Source organism: Ranitomeya imitator, chromosome 8 (genome assembly GCF_032444005.1).
Source record: "Ranitomeya imitator isolate aRanImi1 chromosome 8, aRanImi1.pri, whole genome shotgun sequence".
Taxonomy (NCBI): domain Eukaryota; kingdom Metazoa; phylum Chordata; class Amphibia; order Anura; family Dendrobatidae; genus Ranitomeya; species Ranitomeya imitator.
This window is the reverse complement of record NC_091289.1, coordinates 184,013,816-184,026,711: the sequence shown is the minus strand read 5'-3', so window position 1 is coordinate 184,026,711 and position 12,896 is coordinate 184,013,816. Positions and strand designations below refer to the sequence as shown.

Below are 12,896 nucleotides of genomic sequence, written 5' to 3'. Positions count from 1 at the left end.
ATAGATAGATAGATATTAGATAATAGATAGATAATAGACAGATAGATAATAGATAGATAGATAATAGATAGATAATAGACAGATAGATATTAGATAATAGACAGATAGATAATAGACAAATAGTTATTAGATAGTAGATAGATAGATAATATATAGATGATAGATAGATAATAGATGGTTAGATAATAGATAATAAATAGATAATATATATAGATAATAGATAGATGGAAGATAGATAGATAATAGATGATAGATAGATAGATAATAGATAGATAGCTAATATATAGATGATAGATGGATAGATAATAGATAATAAATAGATAATATATATAGATGATAGATAATAGATGGAAGATAGATAGATAATAGATGATGGATAATGCATAAATAATAGCTGATAAATAGATAGATAATGGATAAATAATAGATAGAAGCAGCAGCCATAGATGTCAGGGCGAGGCCCGATGACCTGGGTGAGTACTGGCAGCTGAACACATGAAGTCGCTAATAGACCCCACAATCACTTCCCGTGTACCATAAGAGGTGGTATCGGAGAGTGGACATTTCGGACGTGTGCACACAGACATCATTTCTACATAAATGTGACGGCTTCAAAGCTCTCCGGCAGAGTATAAGACGTTCACTCTCAGCCACTTTGGCCACTAGCCAAATTCAATAATTGGAGCCTCTATTACAGCACAAATGAAGTTTACAGCCCCCCAGCCCGCCCCAGCACCAGTAGCCCCGAACTGCTTAAAATAGCACCCAAGTCACAAGCGTGCAATCATAATATTTATAATGTGCGCTTACCTCGCGGATCACATGGCTCGCCGGCTCCCGCACAGACCTGGCAGGGTGGGTTCTTTATTTTTTTCCTTTTCCTTTCTAGTCATTGGCCTGGTGCCTAAAATTAAACAGCTACTAAATATTAAAGAGAAATTTCCAAGCTCCGTCATCAGCGCAGCGAGCCTTGTCATGTGGAGATTAGACTGAGAGTGACTTTATGGCTCCTTACGCTGGGCTGGAAATAAATGGCTCCTTGTGCATTAGAAATGGAAGATATGGCATCTGTAGTCCGTCCGGATAACCTGTGATCTACGGCGGTGTATACATGGAGGGTCGGGATGTTCAGGGGTGGGTCTACAGGGGCACATTTTGAAATTTGGGGTCCCCAATGCAAAATCTCCAACGGGACCCCCAACTATCACAGGTCTGTAATAGTAACAGTCTTTTCATAGGGAGTAAAGGGATCTTTTCAGTCCCCCTATTCTGCAGGACTCAGGTGTAATTGCAGCCCCCCGCACCTATTACAGGTGGGCACATATTTAGTTGGTCTGGATAGTCGGGTATTTCTTTAGGGGCGCATCAGTAGAGGGTCTGGATAATCCATGCTGTGTGTTTAGGGGTACATTTGTGGTGGCTTTGGATATTCAGGGGTGTACCTATAGGGGTGCAGAGGTGATAGTGGCACTCTAGTGCTGGAATAAGAAAGAGTTAATAACTTTGGAAGTCACCAGTATTACCAAATATTTCAGTTCTTCACCAATTTCATTACGTCTGCTGTAATCAGTGGAAATATTATTTATTTGGAAATTTTGACCACCTGCCCTGATTCAATGGGAAACTATCATCAGAGTGCACCCCTCCCCCTATCCCACCCAAAACCGCTTAAAAAGTCAAGTAGTTCTTGTAAAGATAAGTCCTCAGCTCCATAATCTAAGAATTCACATTTTTATCAATATGCAAATGAGGTCATAAGTGCTTTCGGAGTGACGGAGCATTTCCCGAGCCTGTGCCTCTGAAAATGTAGATAGAGTCCTAGAATGTTAGAGTTGGAAGGGACCCCCAGGGTCATCGTGTCCAACCCCCTGCTCAATGCAGGATTCACTAAACCATCTCAGACAGATGTCTGTCCAGCCTCTAACTGAAGACTTCCATTGAAGGAGAACTCACCACCTCTAGTGGCCGCCTGTTCCCCTCATTGATCACCCTCACTGTCAGAAAGTTTTTTCTAATATCTAATCTGTATCTTCTCCTATTCAGATTCATTCCATTGCTCTCATGTTTCCATGAGAATAATGATGATCCCGCTACACTGTGACATCCTTTCAGATATTTGTAGACAGCTATTAAGTCTCCTCTCCTTCTTTTTTTGCAAGCTAAACATTCCCAGGTCCTTTAACCGTTCCTCATAGGACATACTTTATAGTCCACTCACCATCCTGGTCGCTCTTTGAACTTGATACAGTTTTCCAATGTCTTTTTTTTTTTAAATTTGGTGCCCAGAACTGGACACAGTATCCAGATGAGGCTTGACCAAGGAGGAGTAGAGGGCAATAATTACTTCACGTGATCTAGACTCTATGCTTCTCTTAATACATCCCTGAACTGTTTTTACCTTTTTTGCTGCTGCATCCCACTGTTGACTCATGTGCTGTCTGTGATCTATTATTATACCCAAGTCTTTTTCACACGTGCTGTTGCTTAGTTCTATTCCTCCTGTTCTAAATATGTAATTTTCGTTTTGCTTTCCAGATGTAGAATCTTGCATTTTTCCGTTAAATACCATTCTTTTAGTCTCTGCCCATTATTCAAGCTTATTTAGATCCTTCTGAATCCTTTCTCTGTCTTCTCTAGTGTTAGCTGTCCCTCTTAAGGTACCGTCATACTCAGCAACTTTGCAACGAGAACGACAACGATCCGTGACGTTGCAGCGTCCTGGATAGCGATCTCGTTGTGTTTGACACGCAGCAGCGATCAGGATCCCGCTGTGCCATCGCTGGTCGGAGCTAGAAGTCCAGAACTTTATTTTGTCGTCAGGTCGGCGTGTATCGTCATGTTTGACATCAAAAGCAACGATGCCAGCAACGTTTTACATGGAGCTAACAACCAGCGAGAACGATAAGTGAGTCGCCGTTACGTCACTGGATCGCTCCTGCATCGTTCTGGAGCTGCTGTGTTTGACGTCTCTACAGCGACCTAAACAGCGACGCTCCAGCGATCGGCTCGTTGTCTATATCGCTGCAGCGTCGCTGAGTGTGACGGTACCCGTAGCTTTGCATCATCTGCAAATTTGATTAGTTTACCTTCAGTTTCTTTATCTAGATTATTGTTGCATCTCAGCTGCTGACTGATTGATTGATTGATTGATTGATTGACAGCTCATTGTCTGTGTAACATAAAGTACTAATAAGGGAAATCTCGCACAAGTGAAGCAAAGTTAGGAGGTGCAAGAAACGGAGTTGAGTATGGAGAGATCTTGGGAAGTGCTCCGCCGCGATCACAAAACGCGCTTAGTTCATAGAGGATTGTGCAGACTGTAGCAAAAACTTTGCTGTGAGAAGTTGTGACGTTTCAAAGGCTTCTTACAATTAGGAATGTTGGCATTCACTGATGGCAAGCAGAGCTCTCGCAAATAGTCAGGATTTGAAGTATTAGGCTGCCGTCACACTAGTAGTATTTGGTCAGTATTTTACATCAGTATTTCTCCGCAAAAACCAGGAGTGGAACAATTAGAGGAAAAGTATAACAGAAACATGCGCACCACTTCTGCATTTTTCACCCACTCCTGGTTTTGGCTTACAAATACTGATGTAAAATACTGACCGAATACTGAACGTGTGACGGCAGCCTTAAAAAGTATCTTACAGATTGCAGAAGTTTTCTCTAGTTTTTAGTCATGGGAGCCCCTGATTGGGTGTAAAGGTCACATGCTCAATATTTGTAAACAAAGAAAGAAAAGAAGGAAGAAGCATCAGCGCTGGAATGGGGAGGAGAAGAGGTAAACAGGGTATTTGTTTTTTCGTTTTTATGTTTTTTCATTTTCAGCTATTTGAAGAAAAATTGTGAATGCTGAATTATCCCTTTAAGTTTTCAAATTGGAAAATCCCTTTAATAATTGCACCATTCGATGGAGGAGATGAGAGCCCAAAAATAAGTCTACACCCCCTCAGCATCTGAAAACACTTAACCTCTTCAGTCCTCATCCCTGCCAGTAACAAAACGATTAAATGACTCCCACCCCCCCCAAAAAAAATAATTAACAGAACATGTGCAAAGTTTGTCACATGCGACTGTCTTCCAGGGATTAAGCGGTTAACGTTCCCGTTTTTTCCCCCCTCCCCAGTGGAACATGTGTTTTGCAGATTATCATGTGCCAGCCATTTGCAGAAGAAACGGTGTGTAAAATAATAGTAATGACAGAAAGCCACGTAATGCAAGTCCCGCAGACCTCCATCTTCCTCGTGCAATCGGATTGGTTGGATCTGGTCTGCGCTAAAGCGCCCCGCGCCCCTTCCCCCAGTTCGGGCTGCTCCCAATCTACAGACTCGGGCTCCTCTGCGAACGCTTGGCACGCACCGCCCGTCTCCTGGCCAAGTTGGCCGACTTCTGAAATGTTTAGGTAGTGAAATAGAGATGAGCCTGGTTTATATAAGATGTTTCACTGCTTTCCTTCCAGGTGCTGAAGGCCGCTCTGTCTGCAGGAGAAAGACACGACTGTGTGCAGCCGCTCGCCTTTGTTTATTGTGCAATGTGTCAGAGGAGTAATGCCTTTCTTAAAGGGATAAGAAAAACATGGCTGCTTTTTTTTTTTTTTCTTCCCCAAAACACTGCCACCCCAGTCCACAGGCTGTGTGTGGTATTGCAGCTCAGCCTAAGCTGCAATACACGACACAACCTGTAGGTAGGAGTGGTTATGTTCCCAGAAAAAAACAGCCATATTTTTCTTACTCCTGTAAATTGCAACATTGTTGCGACATTATCATGTTTACTGCAAAGTAACTGTTTTCCCAGAACTGGATATTCCCATGTGCAGCCCCCGCTTTACATTTGCTTTATATTATTTGGTTGGAAGATGAATAGAGAAAAGCGCGGTGGTAATATCTCGCACCATCCTCATTTATTACCCTGTGGCTCCAACATGTTTTACGCTGCAGGACTTCTAAAGAAATGTGCCGATTTTTCTGTTTTCTTCTCCAATCACATCCAGAGCTGCGTTCACTATTCTGCTGCCTGCCAGAGAGTGTTATGCAGAATAACAACCAGTAGGGGGCGGTAGAGAGTTGGCACCTTTTACATTCTGAACAAACAACAGTAAAGCTGCGAAACTGTGAATGCAGCTTTGGATGTGACTGGAGTAAAAAAAAAAACCCAATATCGCCGTAGATTTCTATGGTAATTTATTCATAGCGGAGCTAACTGTAATTTGTGACGTTTTACTGTTTGTCCTAACAGCCTGCGCCCCGGCAGTCGTGACCAACTGTACATCTGCCATCTTGCCCTACCAGAGGGGCTTTTTCTGCAGTGATCAGAGCATCAGACATGAGGTTAAGAGAAGCACAATATCAGTCCCAATGCTTCTCGCGCTGGCGTCGCTGGTGGCGCTGTTTACTGTAAGTGACATGTGGCCCAGGAGCCAGGCCCCGCGGAGCCCTGGCCAGCCCCCTCCCATAGTAATGATGGAGCTCTGGTGGCCATCCTTACCCCTGGGGGGGGTCCTGCTCGGCTCCGCGCCGCCCGCCCTGTGCATTCATCTTGTGTATTATTTTGTGCATTGACCATGTTTCCCATTTTTTTTGTGTTTTCTCTCTCGCTCTATGCCTAGCCGCCCTCCCTTTCCTGATAATTGAAACTAACAGAATCCAACCGTATCGGCGGGGGTTTTACTGTAACGATGAAAGCATCCGGTACCCCAACAAATCGGGAGAGACAATTAATGACGCTGTGCTCTCTGCTGCTGGCATTCTTATTTCCATCCTTGCTGTAAGTTTGCAAACTGTCCATCCCCAAAATCTATTCTGTTTTTATTCTTCCGTTTATTGCTGTGGGCTTCAATAGGGGCTGATGAGAGTTCTTAACCTCCGGGCCACTAGGGGGATCCCTAAGAAATGCATTCTCCCCTCTTCCTGGACCCCTTCTTTAATTGGGATCGATTCCTTTTTAGAAACCTTGAGACCTGCTTAACTCTTTGGGTGCAGTTTCCCTTTTAATTTTTGATACATTGTTGCAAAATTTATTGATTATAGAAAAGGGGCGGAGTTGACAACCTGACGGTCACTGCTGCTAAAAAAAAAGTGGATGTCATCACCATTAGAAATACTGTCAGGTATGAATTGGTAGATGGGTAAATGTGAAATTTAAGGGGTAGAGTGGTCCTTAAATAGCACTATTGGGTGGAAATGCTCCATATTTATTATCAAAGGAGCAAATTATCACAAGCAGGTGATATCGTTCTGAACTATGGGACTCCCTCCAAACCGAAGATTAGGGATCCATGCCCGATTTGGATGCATGCGTTCATTGTCAATGGTACTGCCAGAGATGGCCAGCTACTGCAGTCTAATAGAGAGTGAATAGACACACAGTGTCTATTCAATGCACAGTATCGCTCCTTTCAGGCATTTCTGATGGGCGGGGGTCCCAGCAGTGTTATCCCACCTATTGGTAAGGTATAACTAGCTCTTGCTAACTTTAAATATGAGGTTTCATCCGAAAAATTAAAATTCAGTGAGCCAAAGAAGGTTAAGAACTCTCCAGCTAAATATTCTGTACCAATTCTGTTTGTTGAATATCTAAAATAATTCTCAATTTGCCAAAGCTTTGTGGTGCTGATACAAATCACCTGCAAAGACATAGAGTAAAAAAGATGAATTTCTCTCCTCCTGCAGCCACCACTAGAGGGAGCTCAGGAGCTTACTGCATACATTGAGCCCAGTTCTAGGACAGTGTACAGTGAGCTCCCTCTAGTGGTGGCTTCTGGCAGCAGGAATTGCATCTTAGTCTATGACTCCGCAGGGGATTTGGAGTTCTGTATCAGATAAATTGAGCTCAGATCCCTCTTGATGATTTATTTTGAAAACCAACATCTATTACCACGCAGCCATTTCTCATCCAGACGTTTCCACAAATTACAGTTCATCTCAGAGTTCAGGGTGATTTTTTTTTCTTCTTCTTCTCTCGTTTCTTGAAGCAATTACTATTATTGCAGTTTTATGTGGATCTGGTTTTAATTACTACTGATTTATTCCAAGTTATCTCTGCTTTTGCATCGGTGTTGGGAAAATCTTTTGCTTTTCTTCCATATGTGGATTAATTCTGGGGCCCCACGCTAGAGCTTTCTTTATAGAAGATGGCGCTCCAGGGACAGAGGTCGCGGATTTAGCACAATCCACCTCTGTGTCTGGCATCCATCTTCCACTCCGTGATTATGGATCCTATAGATATCGCCTTATGGTCACTGATACGTTTTATGTATCCAGGTGTTGGGAACATAAAGGGTTATTTCCCTGTAACAGGTAACGTATATCCTAATAACATATGTTACATTGTTTTATATTGATCTGAATTGATTTCTTGTCTCCTACTCTATTCACAGCCAGAGCTGCATTTACAATTCTTCTGTGCTTATATGACATGTGAAGCACTAGATTGCAGGAGGTATGGGAGGAGGAAACCTGCAGAATCGTGAACGCAGCTCTGAATGTGGCTAGACTATAAGTAGTTACAAAGTTTTTGCAAAGTTTCTTAACTTTTTTTTAATAAATTCAGTTTATGTAGGTTGATATCTGGTTGAGAACACTGATCGTCCACCCCCACATTATTTATATGCGCATGTAACTTTTCCAAAGACAAGTCCAGCAATACCTTGACAAGGTCTGTCCGTTCCTCCATTACTGAAAAATCAGTATTTTAATTGATATGCAAATGAGACTGAAGAGCTTTGGTAGATCTGAAGCCTCCGTCACTCCAGCTCTACGCCCTGCCCATTGTTGCCTGCTCCTGCTTTAGTGCTGGCTCCTTTGCCTGAAGTCACACAGCATAGAGGCTGTCTGTCAAGCAGGAGGAGCCTGTGCTGGGTGGGAAATAGAGCTGGAGTGACAGAGCCTTCAGATCTACCATACCTCTTCAGTCTCATTTGCATATCAATTAAAACGCAGATTTCTTAGTAGCAGAGGAACAGACTGGACATGTAAAGGCATTGCTGAATTTGGCATTGAAAGGTCTACAGGAATATATAAATAGTTTGGGGGTGAAATCCTGCTGTCAGATTCCTTTTAAATGCATTATTATTTTATGATTATTTTTTGTAAATTAAAGGTTCATATTGACCACTGTAGCTATTTCAGACTTATATTTCCAATCTTATGCGAAAGACTTTTTCAGAAGTCTCATTATCATCACAGGCAGAATTACAATGATCAATAACTCTGAGCACAGATGATAACACAGGATCCATCAATCACAATAGGCGTGTCACAGCTCACCTGCTCCCCCTCCCTTCACGTTATCTTTGCACATGCACATTAGATGCTTCAGTACAAAAATAGGATCAGAATCCGTTTATTGCTACTGCTAATGTACGTGTGCATTTCCTGAAATAACATCTAGTTAGAGTCTAAAAAGCCCCGGTGGCCAGATTTCTGATTTTTTTTTAAATGAAAACCTGATTAAAACTTTTACTGATGACACAAGCCCTTTAAATCTAAGGCACATTTAAATGACAGACTATTCAGAATAAGTGGACGTTGGGGTTACCTGTCTGTTTAACCAGCATCTTGACCACTCTCCATAGTCTCCATAGTCTCCAAGAACTGAAGTGCAACAATGCTGGGCCCTTGAAGTTGTGGCCCTTGCAGGCTCCCTGGTGATTTTATTGGGTGGTGACATCTCAGGAAGGAATCGTGACCTGCATGATGACACCAGTTTACAAAACTTGCAGTTGGGGCTATTAAGTTAATTAAGTTATTATGTCATTGATAGAAAAAGTAACAAGTGAAGGATTTCAGGGAACATATCATTATGTAATAACCATAATAACGACCTGATTGACAAGATACAAGATTAATTACAGAAGCGGCAGCCAATAACCTAAAGGTTACAATGTAACCCTGATTAGGGGGCCTCATGATGCAACCTCCTTGCTTGCAGTCTGACTAATAAGACAAGTAGTTCCCTTTTGCCTTTGCAAAAAGATCAAAATTATTAATATCACCTGGTAGTTACAGATTTTGCATTTGGGACCCCAAAAGCTTCAAATTGCATCATTGCCCACATTGATCATACCCACCTTACTGACCTCTAGACTCTTGATTCACATAGACTAAATTATTATACTGATTGCTAGAAGAAATTTTGCCTTGAAGATATTTTTTTTTTTTGCATTCCCTGATATAACTGAATAAGGGACTGTGGCTGTCGCCTAGTTGTGAACCCCATGGCAGTACCCTAATGTCCAAATATAGGGAAGAGGGGGCACATGAAGGAAATCACTTTTCCAAAGCCTGTCACCCTGGTAACTCTCTTGATTTGTGGAGGGAAGGTTGGAAGTCCTGTACACTCAAAGGAATGGCTACATTATAATAGATTCATGGGGCTAGTCTATCAGAGGGTAAGATGATTTTAAGTTGGGGGTCCACATGGGTTATGGGCACCTTATGGAGCATTTATTGATATGGGTTGAGATAACATATTGCATCATACTAGCACCCCTTAAATATTTTTACATGTCCTGCCATGGGCCCTTGGGCAATGCCCTAATGCCCAATTGGTCAACTCTGTCCCTGGTTATAATATTAACTCCATGTTGAGTTCTGATAATTGGTAATTAGACCCATTTAGACATCTGAGATCCCCCTGCGTTCTCAGCTACATCTGTGAGGAGTCAGGACCTTTACTTGCCCCGATGCCCGGCACAGAATGGCCGTCTGTTCTGTGTCTTCTGTTTTCCTAGAAAAATAGGAAAAAGAAAATAGAAACTTTGGTTACTTAGTTAATTCTTCAATTAATTCTTTACAGCTTGCAGCATCTGTGTAGGACCACCAGCAGTGTCACAAAAGGGGGATGGGACCCTGATAGTAAAATAAATATAGATACAGGGGGCCGAGGGGGGGGACTTGGAGAACTGCTGAGGATAAACTATAGGATTCCTATAATATTTAATAGGACGGCATCATAGGGCTTGGCTCAGTACATGCTTATTGGAGAATATCCAGTATTGACAGTTTTGGGGGTCTTCACAGTCCATCCCATATCTCATGTCTATTTCCACTATTGTCATAATGAAGGCTGCGTATTCCCGTCCAGTCTCACTAATTCCCCTTTTTCTGCCCGGGGCACAGATACTGATATAAATTTCTTAAGCCAAACTTTACAAGATGTATAAAGTTTTATAAATCAAGGAACTGAGTTTTCACAATGTGTCCATTATTCCCAATTTATGTTTGCATTTTTTTTGCCTTGCCCCTATGTACAGTGCCAGTCCAGTAAAATAGTGGGCACCCTGTGCTATAGAGAGCCGTGGCCATGGCCGGCAGTCTGTGGCATGGAGGAGGGGTTGGCAGGATAACTTGGCGCTCAGGCCCCGTCCCCTTCTGCAGAGGTGACAGAGTTGGATCTGGTTTCACAGTCTGATTTTAATTACTTGCCCCGTCAGAATAGCGGAGCCTCTCCAGGTCATAACTCTGATTTATGGCCACTTTGTCACTTCCAAGAGACTTCACTGAGTATTGTGGAGTCTAATATCACCGAATTTACAGTCCACCTTCTGGAGCAGAGGTTACAGCAAATGGGGCCGAGCCATGGTTCCACTTCAGCTGGGATGACTTGTATAACGTACGGGAGGGGTGGTCCGACCGGTGGTCATTGGGGGATATGCTGAAACTATTCTTCATGTTTAATATGGAGTTTAATGATCTGAAGAGTAAATAGTCAGTACACCGCAGCAATCCGATGACTAGATGGGACCATGAACAGCTGTATATGTACAGATTGTATAATTCAGTGTATGAACACAGACTGCACACAGTGTATGAATATAGACTGCACACAGTGTATGAATATAGACTGCACACAGTGTATGAATATAGACTGCACACAGTGTATGAATATAGACTGCACACAGTGGATGAATATAGGCTGCACACAGTGTATGGATATAGACTTCACACAGTGTATGAATATAGACTGCACACAGTGTATGAATATAGACTGCACACAGTGTATGAATATAGACTGCACACAGTGTATGAACATAGACTGCACACAGTGTATGAACATAGACTGCACACAGTGTATGAACATAGACTGCACACAGTGTATGAATATAGACTGCACACAGTGGATGAATATAGACTGCACACAGTGTATGAACACAGACTGCACACAGTGTATGAGCACAGACTGCACACAGTGTATGAACATAGACTGCACACAGTGTATGAATATAGACTGCACACAGTGGATGAATATAGGCTGCACACAGTGTATGGATATAGACTTCACACAGTGTATGAATATAGACTGCACACAGTGTATGAATATAGACTGCACACAGTGTATGAATATAGACTGCACACAGTGTATGAACATAGACTGCACACAGTGTATGAACATAGACTGCACACAGTGTATGAACATAGACTGCACACAGTGTATGAATATAGACTGCACACAGTGGATGAATATAGACTGCACACAGTGTATGAACACAGACTGCACACAGTGTATGAGCACAGACTGCACACAGTGTATGAACATAGACTGCACACAGTGTATGAATATAGACTGCACACAGTGTATGAATATAGACTGCACACAGTGTATGAACACAGACTGCACACAGTGTATGAGCACAGACTGCACACAGTGTATGAACATAGACTGCACACAGTGTATGAATATAGACTGCACACAGTGTATGAATATAGGCTGCACACAGTGTATGAATATAGACTGCACACAGTGTATGAATATAGACTGCACACAGTGTATGAATATAGACTGCACACAGTGTATGAATATAGACTGCACACAGTGTATGAACATAGACTGCACACAGTGTATGAACATAGACTGCACACAGTGTATGAACATAGACTGCACACAGTGTATGAATATAGACTGCACACAGTGGATGAATATAGGCTGCACACAGTGTATGGATATAGACTTCACACAGTGTATGAATATAGACTGCACACAGTGTATGAATATAGACTGCACACAGTGTATGAATATAGACTGCACACAGTGGATGAATATAGGCTGCACACAGTGTATGAATATAGACTGCACACAGTGGATGAATATAGGCTGCACACAGTGTATGGATATAGACTTCACACAGTGTATGAATATAGACTGCACACAGTGTATGAATATAGACTGCACACAGTGTATGAATATAGACTGCACACAGTGTATGAACATAGACTGCACACAGTGTATGAACATAGACTGCACACAGTGTATGAACATAGACTGCACACAGTGTATGAATATAGACTGCACACAGTGTATGAATAGACTGCACACAGTGTATGAATATAGACTGCACACAGTGTATGGATATAGACTTCACACAGTGTATGAATATAGACTGCACACAGTGGATGAATATAGACTGCACACAGTGTATGAATATAGACTGCACACAGTGTATGGATATAGACTTCACACAGTGTATGAATATAGACTGCACACAGTGGATGAATATAGACTGCACACAGTGTATGAATATAGACTGCACACAGTGTATGGATATAGACTTCACACAGTGTATGAATATAGACTGCACACAGTGTATGAATATAGACTGCACACAGTGTATGAACATAGACTGCACACAGTGTATGAACATAGACTGCACACAGTGTATGAACATAGACTGCACACAGTGTATGAACATAGACTGCACACAGTGTATGAATATAGACTGCACACAGTGTATGAATAGACTGCACACAGTGTATGAACACAGACTGCACACAGTGTATGAGCACAGACTGCACACAGTGTATGAACATAGACTGCACACAGTGTATGAATATAGACTGCACACAGTGTATGAATATAGACTGCACACAGTGGATGAATATAGGCTGCACACAGTGTATGGA

General features: G+C 42.2%; 1 protein-coding gene across 2 annotated transcripts in view; it reads left to right on the top strand.

The window, feature by feature from the left end:
• PLPP3 (phospholipid phosphatase 3) overlaps positions 1 to 12,896 on the top strand; it is a 54,184-nt gene that overhangs the window by 22,575 nt on the left and 18,713 nt on the right. Inside the window, exon 2 of one of the 2 annotated variants that reach the window (XM_069738092.1) lies at positions 5,606 to 5,763. In XM_069738092.1, coding sequence (XP_069594193.1) covers positions 5,606 to 5,763 — 158 coding nt within the window. Of the gene's footprint in view, positions 1 to 5,235; positions 5,394 to 5,605; positions 5,764 to 12,896 lie in introns of both variants that reach the window. The other variant, XM_069738093.1, reaches the window with a different exon arrangement.